This window comes from Panthera tigris, chromosome A2, assembly GCF_018350195.1.
Source record: "Panthera tigris isolate Pti1 chromosome A2, P.tigris_Pti1_mat1.1, whole genome shotgun sequence".
NCBI classification, from domain to species: Eukaryota; Metazoa; Chordata; class Mammalia; order Carnivora; family Felidae; genus Panthera; species Panthera tigris.
Window position 1 is genome coordinate 4,982,132 of NC_056661.1, and position 16,832 is coordinate 4,998,963.

The following is a 16,832-nucleotide window of genomic DNA, read 5'->3' on the forward strand; positions in this document are numbered from 1 at the left end:
CAGAGACTGGGGTTACTGGTTCCCACACAGCAGCACAGAAGGATATTAGATTGTGGGAAACATTCCCCAAATGGAATGAAGGAAAGGCAGTGTCATGGTCAAGGTGACTAAAAGCTCAGGCTCTGGAGCCCCTGTGCACGGGTTCAAATCCCAGCTCCATATGACATTTGATGAGTCGCTTGACCTCTCCATGCCTCAATTCGTCCAGAAAATGCAGACGAGAAAATGTTACCATGGTCTAGCTCAATAACGCCAGGCCCCCAGCACCAGGGTACAGTAGTCAATTGCATAAAGTACGAGTACAAATCTTCTCTCTGGATCTTGGGTCCACCAATCATTGTGCAAATCACAGACACGCATCACGGTCAGTGACCAATCACGTCATTCCTTTCAAAGTCTGTCCGTGATGGGTCACTGAGCAGTTCATGCACCGATAGCAAGGCCTGTGGTTGTGGTACTTCCTTATCTCCCAGGGATAAGCCGCATGACGTTTCACAAAACTGGTCAACTGGCAGAGGGAACTGCCAGCCAAGATGAAAGGCAGCAGAGAAATGAAGACACTGGAGGTAAAATTTGAAAGCACAGAAATGGAGTTAGAGAAGGAACAGCAGACTGTGCGAATGTCACCCTTGCTGCCATTGGAGGGACCAACCGGCTGTCTTGTGACATCGGCCGCTCAAAAGATTAGAGTTGGAAGCTGACCTAACTTAGAAGGGAGCGTGACAATTCACTATGTCATAGGAAAGATGCCTGCTCAATCCCTATCCCAAGTGACACAACAGAAGGAAGACCCACAGCACTTTTGGTAAGTGTTTTACAAAGGAGAACAAGAATTGCTTGTTATCTCCATGTTCTAATGTTGTAGTTTATAGCATGCTAAACAAATTCTCATGTTACTGTAATTTCCATTTCTCTGTACCTTCCTAACTGGCATTTTGAGAGTTCTGAAGCTGTGATAAACGCTTTAAAGGTCATGCAACAATGGCAAATTCCCCCACTGATTTGTTGACACTGCTTGAATAATTTCAGGTTATGGGGCCATCGCTCGTGTTGGACTGCCAATGCAAAGTGAGGACTGCCTGGGGTACCCACCTCCTGGCAGGTACTTCAGACAATACCAGATGCACAATACGCTCTTAGAAAGGATTAGGTCATGGAAAGGAGAAGTCTTGCTATAGACAGAGGAATTGCCAAGATGACCCCCAGTGACCCATCACTTACTTGGTACAGATGTCAAGGATCATGGTGTTCAGGGCTTCCTGAGGCCTCTTGACTAGAAACACAGACAGAAGAATGGGAGGGGGGTGTCCCTGGGTCCCAACTCAGGAAGGAGGCAGACATTAGAATGAGGGCGGGGGAAGGGTAACAGGTAGGGTCTTAACTCTTTTACCATCTTCAGGAGCTCGTCGTATATCAACCCTGAGGTCAAACTTCTTGCAAGTGCGTTTGCTTTTGAGCTTGGCATGGTACATTGTCACCACCTGGTGAGATCACAGGGCAATGCAGTGTCAGCCCACTTGAGTTGAGAAGAGGGTCCCTCGGGGCCAGAGGGGCTGAGAGAAGGCGGGCCAAGCTGGTGTGTGTTCCTGTTCCTTACCGACAAGGTGCCTTGACCCTTCCCTTTAGCTGTTACTACGAAATCCTCATTTTTCTTGGTCTGCAGGGAGAAAGGAGAGAGGAGAGAAGGTATTGGTACCAAGCCCTCCCCTAGCTGCAACTGCCCTATCTCTTGCCTCTGGCAAACCCTGGCTGGTATGAAGGGGGACAGCAAGGGTTTGGCTAAGCAGCTGTACCTCTTCTGACCGCAGGAGGCTAGCAGATTCCCAGAGGATGGTGTGCTTGATGAGAGAGTTGCGGCTGGGCAGTTCAATGGATACTTCCAGGTTCAGGTCCTTGTGGTCAGGGACATCCTTCTGGTATTGGGCCAAGGCTTGGAACACCATGAAGGTGGCCTAGAACCCATGAGAAAGAACGAGGGTGAGCCAGGAGACTGAGAAAGGGGTTAGAACCCACTGTAGAAGGAAGAGACTCATGTCAGAGGGTGGGGGATATTGACACTTTAGCCTAGGAACCCCTGCCCTAGAGAAAGTGAGGATAAGATTAGGGGTTGTTATACACTGAAGACATGTCCTAGATTCTCCAAGAGACAGAGACTTAGACAAGAGCTTGGCAGACTGAGAAGGGGTCTAGAATTCACCAGAAATTGCAGGCATCAAAATGAAACTTTAGCAACACTGAGAATATGGCCTAGCCCCATCCACAGGAGAGTCTAAGACAAGGGTTTGGAGTCACTGAGAATGTGTTTAGAACTTAGTTGTAAAAAAAAAAAAAAAATGAAGTTGAGTCTGGAGATACTGACCATATGACCTAGAATCCAAAAGGGACACTGAGAATGTGACTGACAGATCACCAGAAAGAAAGGGGGTCAAACTGGAGCCTGAGGTTATTAAAAACCATGTTCTAGATCCCACCAACCAGGGTCAGAGAGGCTTGGATGATGTCCTAGAATAGCCGAGAACATGGTCTGGAACCCACAGTAAGATGAACTAACACTGGGAGCTTAGTAGAACTGAAACATGGTCTAGAGCCCACAGGAAGATATGAGCTAACACTGGGAGCCTGGCGGGACTGAGAACACGGTCTAGATCTTAGGAGGTTCGGAACACAGTTTGGGCATTCAGCATGTAGTGTAGACTCCACCAGTGCATTCACGGCTAAAAATCCACTCCAGCCACTCTGGCTTGTGGACAGAAGGGCTGCCCCTCTGAGTCTTAACATCTTCTCTGGGAGGCCAGTGGGAAGCCAGAGGAGGTAGGCATGTAGGTGCCTGGGGGATATGGGGTCACTTGCCTGGGTGGAGCCGTAGCCCCCTCCGTAGTATCTCTGCTCATTGAGCCAGGTTGCGACGGGGCGTACAAAGTCAAAGTCTTTGAGCACCAGCAGGGCCAAGAGGGCATAGGATGTGGCCTCCACACTGTAGAGCTTCTTGCCAGGCTCCTCCCACCTTGTCCTCTCTGTAGAGAGAACCCCCACCCCCATGCTGATTGCACTGTCCAGCGAGGAGATGGCTCAGAGAAAAGTCGGAAAAGACTCATGCTAGACTCACACTAGAACTTCTTGTTCACATGTCCTGACTGACACCCAAGGCACTCACTAGCTGGCTCCTGCCTACTCTTTTCCTTCATTAACCTTCACTCCTCCATTGAAATGCTCATCTGCAGCCCCACTGATTTACAGATTCCCTAAATTTTCCATGCTCATTCTTACTTCCTGGGCCTTTTCGTATTCTGTACCCTCTATTGGAGCACCTTTTCTCCACCCATTCCTGCTTAATCCCATCCTGCACAATTCAGCTTCAATGGCACCCCAAGAGTAGGTGAGGTCCTCCCTTCTGTCTCTCAAAACATCCTGTGCTGTCCTGTCCCAGAAGTATGATGTTCTATATCAATCTATTAACTCATTTCTTTCCTCAACTGGAGTGCGAGCCATGATGGCAGGAGCTGTGCTGTATTCACTGTGATGTCCCAAGTGCCCACAAAAGCACTTGTGGCAGAGACTGACAGTAAGAAGCATTCACTCCTCTGGGGTGCCTGGATGGCTCAGTTGGTTGAGTGTCCAACTTTGGCTCAGGTCACAATCTCAAGGTTCATGAGTTTGAGCGCCTCATCAGGCTGTCTGCTGTCAGCACAGAGCCAGCTTTGCACTCTCTGTCTCCTTCTCTCTCTGCCCCTCCCATGCTTGCGCTCTCTTGTTCAAAAATAAATGAACATTAAAAAAAAAAAACCTGTCCCCTCATTTCCTGGGCAGAGAGTTGGACTACATCTCCCAAAAGACTTTGTAGGCAGGTATGGACACACAACCGAGCTCTGGATGATGGCATGGACACTGGCAATGTTAGGGGCCCCTTCCATGCCTGGTCTACCTCCCTTAAACAATCCACCTGACCATTTCCCCTTATGCTTAGATGGAGTGGATCCCAAGCACCCCGTGGTGGCAAAGTCATGAAAAGATAGAGGCCCAGATCTCCACATGACTGTCTGGAAGAGAGCTGTCCACCAACAACAAGCTTCCATTGTGCTAAACCACCTCAGTATATGTCCTGACGTATGTTACATCAGTGAGTGCAAACCTGATGCAGTATATTACCTGAGCCAACGATTAAGTGCTCACTGTGTGCTGGGCACTGTGCTAAATTCCCTATGGCATTATCTTATGTAATCCTAATTACCCTTGAGATAATGACGACAACAACATCGGAATAGAGCTCTCACTGTATGCTAGACCTTCTACCTACATTACTCCTTCAATCTTGTCAGCCACCTATGATGTAAGTATCTTCTTCAGATGAGGTCCAGGGAGGGTCAGTGACTTTTACAAAGTCGCACAGTGAGAATGTGGCAGAGGGGGATTTGAATTTGGGTCTGTCTGATGTCAGAGCCCACGTCCTTGTTCCTGTGTCATAGCAAGTGCTCAAAACATAGCTGTTGAATGAATGATGCTACCTTCTTGTGTAGCTTACAGTGAGGATTCTGACACCTCAGAGCCATTCACCAAGCAGGGCTTAGCACCATCCACTCCAGCTCAACCTGAAGCTGCCCATCGTAGCATAGCTTAGAGCCACATGCCAGCTCAAGATGACCACCCCCAAACCCTGGCCATGCATGCCTCTTTACCTCACCAGGCTGCCACTCACCTTTGGCTGCGCTCAGAAATTTTTCAAAGAGGTCTTTCTCCAGCCTGCCTGACTGGGCCAGGGCGTAGCCTGCAATGGCCACAGAATATGGTCTCCGCAGGTTCCTATAGTGGAATTCAATATAATCTCCGGCCTTAGTGATGCTGCGCTCCAGGCTCTGTGAGAAAGAGGATTGGGTTCTCTGGTAAGGTGCATATTGCTGCCACAAAGAGCTGGTAAGGATCACACAAGTGCCACTTCCTGGGTACCAGGATGCTTTCTGTCCTTGGGACATATTTGTTTTGGATCTTTTGTTTCTTTTTTCTTTTTTGGATTTTCCAGACATTTTAGTCACCGTGAACTTGATGTGCCTGGGAGAGTTTATATACCCAGTGGTGTACTGGTAACAGTTTACGCACCAGCTCTCCGGAGTGTGTATGGGGGCCAGGGGTCTGTTTTATCGCCTGCCAATTACTGTGGTGTAAATGCTCCCACTGTGGGCAATTTCAAGCTACCAACGTAATGGCCCTCAACATAAAGGGGAGAATCTGTGTCGCAGATAGACACTCATGACCTAGTATGACCCAGCTTCAGCACCCCACTGGGAAACCTCTTCTCTAATCATCAGCTTCACAGCTAACACTTACTATATGGCAGTCACACAGGCAATCGCTGAACTTCAGGATCCCATGGGGTTGGCATTATTTTCATCATCATCTCTACTGCACGAATGACAAGATTGAGACCCAGAGAGATGATGGAAGGAGGAAGCCATGATGTGCAGCGTTCGCCAACTTTCTTGGTGTAAATATTACCGTGGCCAAATTCAAACTATGTGGAGTCAGTGAATGCAGAGTTGGGGGGAGGGGGGCAGTAGCACAGAATTAGATAGCATTTCCACCTTATAGGTACATAACCCCGAGATGGATAGATTTGTCATAGATAATGAGGGAAAGTAATAAAACAATCAGGAAGTGATGAGTTTTGAGCGTTTCTTACCTTTGCTTTTAATGCTTAGTGTTTAGTCTAAAGCCAGTTTACATAATTTGCTTGAAAAGAATGATTGTGTTTAACAACTAGCTTGTGAAATTCCTGGAAGTTTAACGGTTGGCTTTCACAGACTGATCTCAGCACACTCTTCATCTGCGTCCCAGTAATCTGGGTCTACAGCCTATGCTATACTCAGGCATAGTGTTGCCATTTTGTAGAAGAAAATGTTGGTGCCTTGCAGAAGAAACTAATCCTTTCCCTGCCAGCTGCCTGCCCTCCATCTACTCTTAACTTTTGCAGAAACTTTGGTCTTTCATTCACTTGGCCACAGTGGAAGCAGCCATATTTGCCCAGTAAGACCTACTTCCTGCCCTCAGCTGATTGGCCCAGGTATGACCACCTGACCCCGGGTGGGCCAATCAGAATTTCCCCTATGGGAATCTGAAAGCTCTAGGTTTGGTCTGGCTATTTCCCCAAGGAAGGCAGCCAAGTTCTGCTGGGCAGGCTGGGTGGCAGGGAGAGAGGAATTATTGGGCCCAGAACGGCCTGGGTCCCTCTGAGGCCCTCAAGTCAACAGCCCTGTCCCCTCTATCTTGAGTCCGATGAAGGGAGGGGCAGCTGTCTGAGGCAAAATCCTGGGCTCTCTAACTTGGCAAGCTAAGGTCAAACAAACCACTCTCAAACCCCAGGACAAAGCAGAGGGAGTAATTGCAGAGACTCTGGGGAGTCCATCTTTCTAAGCTTCTCTGCTTCAGAACCAAAACCAGAGGAAAAAGAGACAGCCGTGAGCCAATATTTGTAATCATTTCCTTTTTGGGGGCATGGGCCCCTTGGAAAATTTCCTAAAAGATCTCCTGAACTAAGAGAGTAGCCTTGATGTGTTCTTGGGTCTGGGTTGTGCCTTTTCTTCAGGGAAGCAGCAAGGTATGCTGCACTGATCATGTAGCAGTGATGGGGAAAGCAGGCTGAGGGGGCTTTTGTTGAAATTGGCTGACACTCTCTGGACAGGGTAAAGCAGACAGAAAGGACCCATTCTTTGATCTCTTTCTGTCTTAGTTTTCTCCTCTGTAACCTGGGGATAAGAAGAGTAGCCTACGTCTCGAACTCTTAGAAGGATTACAGGACTTAGCATGTGCAACACTTAGATGAGCATCTTAGTTAAATGCACAAAAAATGCTGGGAATTATTATGGTTTTATGGGCATTATGGCTGCTGTGGTGGCTGCTATTGCACTGGGAGGACCGGGAATCACCTGAATGCAACAGCCCACCTTTCAAGGTGGATGTGCCCTGGGTAGGTGAGAGGAGGAGAGGGTGGGCGGACACTTACGTTGACCTGATCATTGCAAAACTCTTTAGCCTCTTGCAGCGCAATGAGAACAAAAGCTGTGAGGGCTACATCCTTCTCCTCGTTCTCCCGGAAGCCACCCTAGGATGGGAAGCGGGAAATAAGGATAGGGTCACCAGTATGTCCCCACATGCTGACCAATCTCCTTGTAGGGTGAGCATGTCAAGGCACGGGTGAGTCTCTCCTCAGTGTCACTCCCTAGGTGGGCCACACTCTTCAATATTCATTCATTCAGCAATTGTTGCTCATGCTGTGGAAAAGATGGTGGGTAAGAACCCGACACCAGTCCCACCCCCACAGTGCTCCCCATCTAGTAGGGGAGACAGACGTGAACCAATTGGCTCACCTGTATACATATCGTTACAAATTGGTGAGTGGTGCAGGAGGAGAAGTGGATGTGGCAGTGAAATTGGAAAGTGGGAGTGTGACTTAGTTGGGGAGATCAGGAAAGATTTCCTTGCAGGATGACCAGGGTTGGCATGCCAGACAGTGAGAACAGCATGTGGAAAGGCCCTGTGGCTGGATAGAGCAAGGCTCCTTTCAGTGCAGATGGCATGTGGATGGGGATAGGGGGACGGTGTGAGACTGGAAGTCTGAAAAGTCAGGCTAAGGCAGTGATTCTCCACCTTATGCATGCATAGGCAACTCATGGCAGGGGAAGTGGAGGTTGTAGCAACTGTGAATCCTAGGCCCTCCTCCTGAATTTTCTGATTCCTGCATCTCAAGTCTAGATTGAGAACATACTTTTATAACAAGTTTGAAGGTGATTATGCAGCTACTGGCCTGGGGACCACATTTGGAGAACCACAGCTGGGAAGGGTTCTATATTTTCAGAGCAAAGGGGGGGGGGGGACTTTGGTGTTGCACTAGCCTCTGAAGGTCTCTGGTCTTCGCAATGGGAAAGTGACACTCTCAGCTGAAGGGGTAGCCTTTCATGTCTATCCTGTTACAGGCACCCTTCCCCCAGCATGCCCATAAGTCCTGCTTCTTACAGTCATTTCTTGATGAATTACGGGCCCATCTTCCTGGAAGACCCCGTCAGGCTTCTGCTTCTCCAGGATCAGCCATTTGACAGCCCCGCAGAGGACTTGGGAGTTGATGGCAATGAGATTGGCTGCCAGAGAGAAGACCTTGACCACGTAGGCTGTCAGCCTGTGGGCGGCACAAAGCGTCAGCCAATCGCCTCCGGGATCCAGAGACTGCCATTCCAGGAAACCAATGAGCAGAGAGGGGCGGGGCCTACAGGCTGGCCCAGCTTCCCCACCCAAGTTAGGCGCCAGCCTAGCCACAGGGGGCGCTTAATGTCCACAGGCCACGTGGCAGCTCAAGGTGGGCGGTTCATCTGTGTGGGCTGAGGGTCCATAGCATAGGGCCCTTTGGGCGAGACCTGGCGGGACCACCCAAGGCCACCTTGCTCAGTGGGGTGCCAGACCACTCACCAGGTGCTGGCTTTCCGGTTCTGGAAGGCCGCAAAAGCCGAGTTGTCTTGTCTGAAGGCCAGCTGCTGGGAGTACCCTGCAGGGAAGCCAGAAGTGTCTCCAGAGGAGCAGGGGCTGAGTGGAGGGGCTCAGGGGACAAGGATTCTCTGAGGGGGGCGAGACAGGGGTTCAGTGAAGAATGAGGGGCCTCAGGGATGAGCAGGGAAGTCTGCTAGAAGAGCGGAAGGGGCTTCTAAAAGGGGAAGGAGTTCTCAGAGGAGAGGGGTTCAGAGAGGCAAGGGGGCCTCAGGGAGAGAGGGAGTTCTAGAGGGCTCAGAGGGGCCCAGGTCTCAGAGAGGGCAAAGGTCAAGGGAGGTCTTTGAAAAGAAGGGATCCTGAAAGGGGAGGAACTTAGAGGAAGGGCGTGTCCCTGCTCTGGAGGTGGCTGGAGCAGAGAGGGTCTCCCAGGCAGACCCACCCTTTTCGATGAGCTGCAAGGAATCCTGCCTCTTTTCCAGGCCGAACTTCTCCCACTGGTCCGTTTGGTCCAGGTAATGGACTGCGATGACTGTGGGTGTCATTCCTATCATGTTCTGCTCCCCACAGCCCGAGGGGGTCACGATGAGGTGCTTCAGTCGCTCCGCGTCAATGGCATCCTCAGTCAACTGAGCCACTGGGGTCCCTGCAACCCAGCAGGAGGACAGGGCTCAAGCAACTCACCCACCATGGGGTGGGGTGAGAAGGGCCAGGGCTGTCCCCAGCGATCCCAGGCTCCAGGCAGCCAGTGCCAAAGAGGTCAGGGGCAGTTGGGGGCTGAGGGGACGTGATGGTAGGAAGTAGGAGGCGGGGGTAGGGGAGTGGGGAGGGTGTCTACATTTGTAGGGAAGGGAGTCTTATGCTTCACAGAAATCTGCTCCCTGAGCCTCTTGTTACAAGTGGCAAATTAATTCCAGAACAATCGTCACCAATACTTAGATCATGCTTCATGCTGTTGCCAGGCGCTGTTCTAGAGAAACATCAGACAGTATCTCATTTAATCCTCTCAACAAGCCTTTGATATAGGTACTATTATTCACCCCATCACAGATGAGAAAACCAAGGGTCTCTCCCCAAAACCTTACAGCTTACAGGTTACAAGGTGCTTTTCCAGGAACTTCTTTTCCCTTCTGGCTCCAGTCGTCCAACTCAGGCAATTAGTTCCAGAATTTCCTGCTCTTGAACTATACTGTTTCTCATTTAAGCTTCTCTATCAGCAAAGGCTATTTGCTGAACTAAATACTGCCTGGAACCCTCTATAAAACAGATCAAGGAGGTGGCCTGCTGTTCTAGCTGTAGTGGAGGCAGGGGACGCACGGTAGTATACGTGCCCAGAATTGGGAGAAATTAGGTCCCCTTCTCCAGAGCTGTGCCTTCCTGGGCGAGGGTCAGTGGCAGCTCACCTTGCAGGAGGATCCTGGTCTCTGAATCTGTGTCTGGTACCTGGTCACTGAGGTCTGCGGCGTGGACCTCCTCTCGCTGCACTCCGTCTGCCAGTGGAATGGGAAGGACCCGTGGCGTCACCCTCTCCCACAAGGCCCTGATTCATCCCCTACCCCGCACCCCCAGGTCTCACCCTTCTGCTGTGGATGACTCACTTTGGCCCCGGTTTTCTGGATCCAGTGTGTGAACGGCCACAGTTTTGTCGACTCTGATCCCTTCAGGCTGAACAGTGTTGGGATGGGATGGGGGAGGGGGAAGTCAGGTGAATAAAAGAACAGACACAGCTGATCAGCAGGGCATGGGCACGATGGCATCACCCATCCTAGTTCTGTGACTGGGAGTCAGTTTACCCCCACTGCCTCTCAAATGTCCTTAAAATAAAAGAATGTGCATAAAGTGCTGAGTACAATGCCTGGCACTTAGTAAGCGCTCAGTTAAACTAGGGGCTATCTTATTATCAGTGTCCCAAGTGAAGCTCTCCTTCCGTGCTGGACTGCTGCTGTTTGTGCCCTTCCATCACACATTCTCCTTGAAGCTGGTGCTAATGCACACATTTTCCTTTGGAGACCCAGTCTCCTCCGTGGCATGCTGGTAAACATTTGGTAGCCATCTCTCCAGGAAGAAAAGATCCTGATTTGTGGCACTGGCAGTTTCCATCCTGCGAACATCCCTGCCACAGTAGCTTTCAAGCTACCAGCATCAGAGGGTGCAGAATTGGGAGTTGTGGACACACTGGCTCTGGGGAGCCTTGTGCAGGCTCCGGCGCCCTCTGGGGTTTCTTCCCATTGGTGCCACACTGAGCCACCCTGGGACCCCTGATAAAAGGGATAATTAAGATTGTGCTCCTGGGGGTGCCTGTACGGCTTGGTGGAAAAGCGTGGGACTCTTGATCTTGGGGTTGTAAGTTCAAGTTCCACATCGGATTACTTAAAAATAAAATCTTGGGTCGCCTGGGTGGCTTAGTTGGTTAAGTCTCTGCCTTCAGATCATGATTTCATGGTTGGTGAGTCTGAACCTTGCATCGGGCTCAGTGGTGACAGCTCAGAGCTTAGAGCCTGGATCTTGCTTCAGATCCTTTGTCTCCTTCTCTTTCTCCCCCTCTCCTGCTCATGCTCTGTCTTTCTCAAAAATAAATAAGCATAAACAATTTTTTTTTCAGAAAATAGACTCTAAAAAATATGAGTTTGGTTCCATTAAAGTCAGGAAAGAAAAATATAATAAATTCTGGCTTCGGTATAAATAAGACGTGTCACTGTAAAATAACAATGTCAGTTTTAAAGCATTTGCTTTTCAGCGTTTCAATATTTTTTCAATGACTTTAACATTTCGGGGGAAAATTAACCACTAAACAATTTCAACCATTAAAAAAGACACGTAGATGGGGGCCTTCATTTGTCCTTTAGCTTCAGGCTCCTATTGTGGTTTGACTTGGCACTGTCTCTATTTAAAATTTTGATCTTTTGTGTATCATGGATTTTTTGGCATTAATTTTGATTCCTTACAATATTGCATTAAAACACTGTTCCTCTTATGATCTCACATTTTGCTTGGAAATATTAAGGAAAGATGATATGAGGCTTTTATTTTTATTGAAGACTTGATCTCCTATTATATTTGAGAATGTTCATCACTAGGAAAGAGTGAAAATGTAAGTGTTTCGCACTTACTCACCCTAATCCTGGCCTTGCTTCCGAACTTGTAGGACTCCCAAGCATCCTAAGCTGGACACTGGACACTCTTGGTGTCTCAGAGTCAGTGTCTCCAACCTGGGTTGACAGCATGGGGAGACAGGAGCCTCTCCCAAAGGACAAGGGACTGCAGGTGCCCCAAGGACTCACCACGACCTTCAAGGGTTTCTTGACACCATCCATGATGAAACGATTGTAGACCGCAGCCTTGACCTCCACCTCATGTAGACCGACCTTCAGAGGCACGACGACAAAAGGCACAGCCATTGAGGACTTGGCTGGGATTTTCAGAATCTGCTGGTAGCGCTTCTTGGCGGTGGCCAGGCTGCAGAAGGCTGGGTTGTAGAGCAATTCCACCCGCACCTGCCAGGGAGAGAGTATCAGTCAGGGGTGCAGGTGCCACAGCCACCTCCCCCAACCATCCAAGCTCTCCATCATTCCTCTGCCCCCACCCCCCTGGGAACCCACCTTGAGCTCCCCAACATCCTGGTAATTGTAGAGCACGGCTCGGATCTCCACTTGCTCATTGCGCACGACAGAGTAGGGTAGCCGCAGGTCGATGAAGAAGTCTTGCATCACCGTGACCTCATAGGGGTCAGCCACGCAGATCCCTGCCCAGGAGTGGAGTGTCAAGGGAAGAAGGTGGACAGGCTCTCAGTGCTTACCCCTGACTGCGGGAGCTGTGTCAAGCTCAGCCTGTGTTTGTGCAAGCCCAGGGGCTAAACAATTGCACAGGTGACACGTTACCAATAGTGGTGGCAGCTGGGAGTCACTCTCATGTACGGTTTCCATTTTCTTCTTGTAGTTTTACTCACAGGTAGGTGTGCAGAGGGAAGGGTTCGAGCACACCCGAAGGGTCCATACCTGGGCTCTCCAAAATGGTAGCCTGAGCTCTCTCTGGTTCCTGGGCACTTGGAATGTGGCTAGCTCAGAAAACTTTTTAACACATGTTTGGAACAATTTGCATATGCCAACCTACCTTTTCAGCTGTACATTTTGCAAATCCTACAATACAGATCAAAGTATTTCTAATGAAAGGCTAGGGGTGCCTTTCCTCTGACTGGCTCAGTCAATGGTGGGTGTGATTCTTGATCTGGGGCCATGAGTTCAAGCTCACGTGGGGTGTGGAGATGACTTACAAATAAAATTAAAATCTTAAAAAAGAAAAATGGTAGCACCCTCATTGAAATGTTCTGCAAGTATAAAATATATGGTACATCAAAGGCTTAGTATGATGAAGTAAATGCATCTTTCACAATTTCGAGATATTAATAGGTTACTCTTAAATATCAATAGATGATTATTATAACATTATCATTAGCATGATGGTGGGTTTTTTTAACATATTTTTCAGCATATTTTTTCAACGTATTTACCACAAGTTGCAAGAATAACATTGTGGAGATATTTGGTTACAGAAAATGTATGATAAAATTGATTTCACCTCCTCTTTTTTTATGGGGCTCCCAGAAAATTTAAAATGACATGCAGCTTGCATCGTATTTCTGGTGGACAGTGCTGATCTACAGGCAGTGAAAATGACTGCAAAAGCGATGGTAAATTTGTGATTCAACAGCTACTAGGTTATATTCAAGCAAAGGGTTGATGCAAACAGAATTTGCAAAAGCATTATCATATTAAAAATGTTACACTAAAAAAATAAATAAAAATAATGTTACACCAAGAAATGATTAAAATTTGGGGAACTGTGTGTCTCAGTCAGTTAATTGTCTGATGCTTGATATCTGCTTGGGTCATAATCTCTCAGTTCCTGAATTTGAGCCTGGTGTCAGGCTCTGAGCTGATGGCAGGGAGTGTGCTTGGGATTCTCTTTCTCCCTGTCTCTCTCGCTCTCTCTTTCTCTAAAATAAGTAAACAATTGAACAGAGTTAATTAAAAAAAGAAATCTTAAAATTTAATATATATATTTTTTGGTTATTTTTCAGAAGTGAGGAACAATAGAGGCTTGAACAAAATCATTATTTCCTAACCTTGGGTCATTATTAATCATCCTTAACCCCCATCCTCGGGGGATCTGTTATACTCATGGGAGCTATTTACCATTTCTTATCTGCTATTCGTTTTTACATTTTTTTAAAGTTTATTTTTGAGAGACAGAGACAGAGTGCAAGCGGGGGAGGGGCAGAGAGAGGGGGAGACACAGAATCTGAAGCAGCTTCCAGGCTCTGAGTTGTCGGCACAGAGCCCGATGCAGAGCCTGAACTCATGAACCACAAGATCATGACCTGAGCCGAAGTCGGACATTTAACCAACTGAACCACCCAGGTGCTCCTCGTTTTTACATTTTTATTATTTATCTTTGGTCATTTCTACACCCAATGTGGGGCTTGAACTCACAATCCCAAGATCAGGAGTCACAGGCTTTTCCAACTGAGCCAGCCAGCAGCCCCTGTTTTCACATTCTTAAAGCCAGATTTAATTTACTCTGGTGGGTGAAAAACCAGCTTTTGCACCACAAACAGGAGGCTACCTCCAGGGAAACAAAACGGTTTTGTTTTGTTAAATACTGGCCAGCTCATGCTGTGCCTGCAGAAAGCAGACCTGCTCTCTCCTTGCTAATGCAAGTCAGTCAAGACCTACAGAGGAGATGAGGACATCCTTGCACCAGACTTAGCTTTTCCCTTGAACAAGCTGGAAGGAGCGAGAGAGAACCACACACAGAGTGACCTCTGACACACCATCCGTGTTATGTTTGAGGCAGAGAAACGCCTACTCTCCGTGACTCTGGAAGGACAGCTACATGTCACCGCATGTTGGTCCAAACCCATGGAAGGTACATCACTGAAAGGGGACCCGAGCTTTTGACTGCACCTGATGATAATGTATCAGTGTTGTCCCAGGGATTGTGGCAAAGGTACCACCTAATGCAAAAAAGGGTTAGAGACGGGAATTGGGGGGAATTGAGGAGTGAGTGGTAATTCTCAGTTGTTTCTGTAAACCTAAATTGTTTAACAAAACTCATTAATTAGGAGCCCCTAAGGGCTGGGGGGGAGCCCGACCCACCCAGTCGGTTGGGTGTCTGACTTTGGCTCAGGTCATGATCTCACAGTTTGTGGGTTTGAGCCCCACGTCGGGCTCTGTGCTGACAGCTCAGAGCCTGGAGCCTGCTTCGGGTTCTGTGTCTCCTTCTCTCTGCCCCTCGCCACCCCCGCTCGCACTCTGTCTCTGTCTCAAAAACAAATAAATATTTAAAAAAATTAAGAAAACCCATTAATTAAAAAAATATCAACCAGGGCACCTGAGTGGTTCAGTCGGTTACACATCTGACTCTTGTTCTCAGCTCAAGGTCATGATCTCATGGTTCATGAGTTCGAGCCCTGCATTGGGCCCTGTACAGCTGACAGTGCAGAGCCTGCTTGGGATTCTCTCTCTCTGCCTCTATCTTCCCCTCCCTCAAACATACTGCCTCTCTCTCTCTCAAAATAAATAAATAAGCTTAAAAATATAATCGTACCTGGTAAGACAACAGTATTGAGAAGATGTCACAAGGGTACAGAGAGCAGAATAGAAAAACCATAGGGCCCTTTAAGATGCTGCCCCCATCACTCCCAGGGGGCATTGGGCAACTTCTGGGGATATTTTGGGGACATGTTACAACGGGGGTGGGGGTGCTCCTGAAGTCTTGTAGGTAGAGGCCGCGAATGCTGCTCAACATCCGATATTGCACAGGGAACCTTCCACAGAGAACCACCCAGCCCTGAACAACATCAGTGATGAGGTGCAGAGACCCTGGTGCAGGACAGGCCTTCCCCAACCTCCAGATACACACAACCCCCCACTTCCTGCCCCGTGGGTCATGTTAAATGCAGGTTCTGATTCAGCAGGTCAGGAGTGGGGTCCAAGATTCTGAATTTCTACAACCCCCCAGGGAAAGCACCTTTGCCAGATTGCTAGTGGTTCAGGGAGCAGGCTTTCAGAAGCAGGGATCTAAACTGTGCCTTTCAACTTTCTCTTTTCAAGCTGCAAGAACCTTTCTTATTTCAAGGAAACCTCATGCAGGCCCTCCATATGCGAACAGGGACAACGAGGATATAGGAAGATGCTCTGATCTGAAACATGGGCGGGGGCCACCGACCAGAAGTGTGCTGAGCTGTTACTGGAGCTCCAGACGAAAGGAAAAGTATGTGCCCCATGAATGCATGCACCACCCTCCCTTGGTCAGGAGAAACTGCCAGTTTCAGTTCCCTCAGTTAAAACAAGACAAGCAAAGACGCAGGTTTTGAACATCTTGAAGCCAGGAAAGGGAAGTGATAATGATGTGTAATGTATTATAAATGGTAACAAAACAAAATTATTAAACACATTGGTTTCGCATGAAAGAGATATTCATACTTCCCTTCGTGAGTTTTAACATACCTCCTTTGTGTTTTTACCTTATGGTTTTAATTTTTGTTTTAATGTTTATTTATTTTTGAGAGAGAGAGAGAGAGAGAGAGAGAGAGAGAGAGAGAGAGAGAGAGACCAAGCGCGAACAGGGGAGGGGCAGAGTGAGAGGAAGACACAGACTCTGAAGCACGCTCCAGGCTCTGAGCTGTCAGCAGAGAGCCCGATGCAGGGCTTAAATTCACAAACTGCAAGATCATGACCTGAGCCGAAGTCAGACACTTAACCCACGTAAGCCACCCAGGTGCCCCAGTGGCTTCTATTTACAATGGAGACATTTTGTTCATCATGGATTATTATATATATATTTTTTTGCATTCACATGTTGTTTTCAAAATGATCGCAAGAACATATTACTCATCTGGGCTTAAAGTTATCGCCTCCCTCTCCTCACCTTGCTCCCAGGCCTACCCGAGACCACCCCTATTAGGCCAGGGCCCCCAGCTCCCTGTGTCAGGTCCCCAGCCTCCTGGTTACCTTTCTTTTCTTCTTTTTTCTTTTTTTTGCCAGGTTTCACAATCCGACCACGGATGTTCCAATCATACATTTCATCCTGCTTCCTCTTTCATATTTTCTTAATGGATTTACCCATCACCCTGTCAACACCACCCCTTAAGCGTGTTTGTTATTGCAAATTATTCTGTATGATAGTGCAATGGTAGACATATGTCCTTATATCTGTGTCCAAACCTGTAGATCGTACAACACTGAGAGTGAACGCTCATGTCAATGATGAACTTGGGGTGACGACAGGCGTGTCAGTGTCACGAATACGCCATGCTGGTGAGGGATGCTGATAGTGCACGTCTGCGCGGGGGAGACTGTGTACGTTGG

At 48.3% G+C, this 16,832-nt stretch overlaps 1 protein-coding gene across 1 annotated transcript in view; it reads right to left on the reverse strand.

The window, feature by feature from the left end:
• Positions 1 to 16,832, reverse strand: part of LOC102968028 (complement C3) — a 38,346-nt gene that overhangs the window by 4,402 nt on the left and 17,112 nt on the right. Inside the window, exons 20-33 of the mRNA XM_042977954.1 lie at positions 12,063 to 12,205; positions 11,745 to 11,957; positions 10,062 to 10,128; positions 9,867 to 9,953; positions 8,906 to 9,109; positions 8,449 to 8,524; positions 8,002 to 8,161; positions 6,992 to 7,090; positions 4,694 to 4,850; positions 2,851 to 3,014; positions 1,794 to 1,952; positions 1,598 to 1,657; positions 1,391 to 1,481; positions 1,222 to 1,273 (exon numbers count right to left, since the gene is read on the reverse strand). Coding sequence (XP_042833888.1) covers positions 1,222 to 1,273; positions 1,391 to 1,481; positions 1,598 to 1,657; positions 1,794 to 1,952; positions 2,851 to 3,014; positions 4,694 to 4,850; positions 6,992 to 7,090; positions 8,002 to 8,161; positions 8,449 to 8,524; positions 8,906 to 9,109; positions 9,867 to 9,953; positions 10,062 to 10,128; positions 11,745 to 11,957; positions 12,063 to 12,205 — 1,732 coding nt within the window. The remainder of the gene's footprint in view (positions 1 to 1,221; positions 1,274 to 1,390; positions 1,482 to 1,597; positions 1,658 to 1,793; positions 1,953 to 2,850; positions 3,015 to 4,693; positions 4,851 to 6,991; positions 7,091 to 8,001; positions 8,162 to 8,448; positions 8,525 to 8,905; positions 9,110 to 9,866; positions 9,954 to 10,061; positions 10,129 to 11,744; positions 11,958 to 12,062; positions 12,206 to 16,832) is intronic.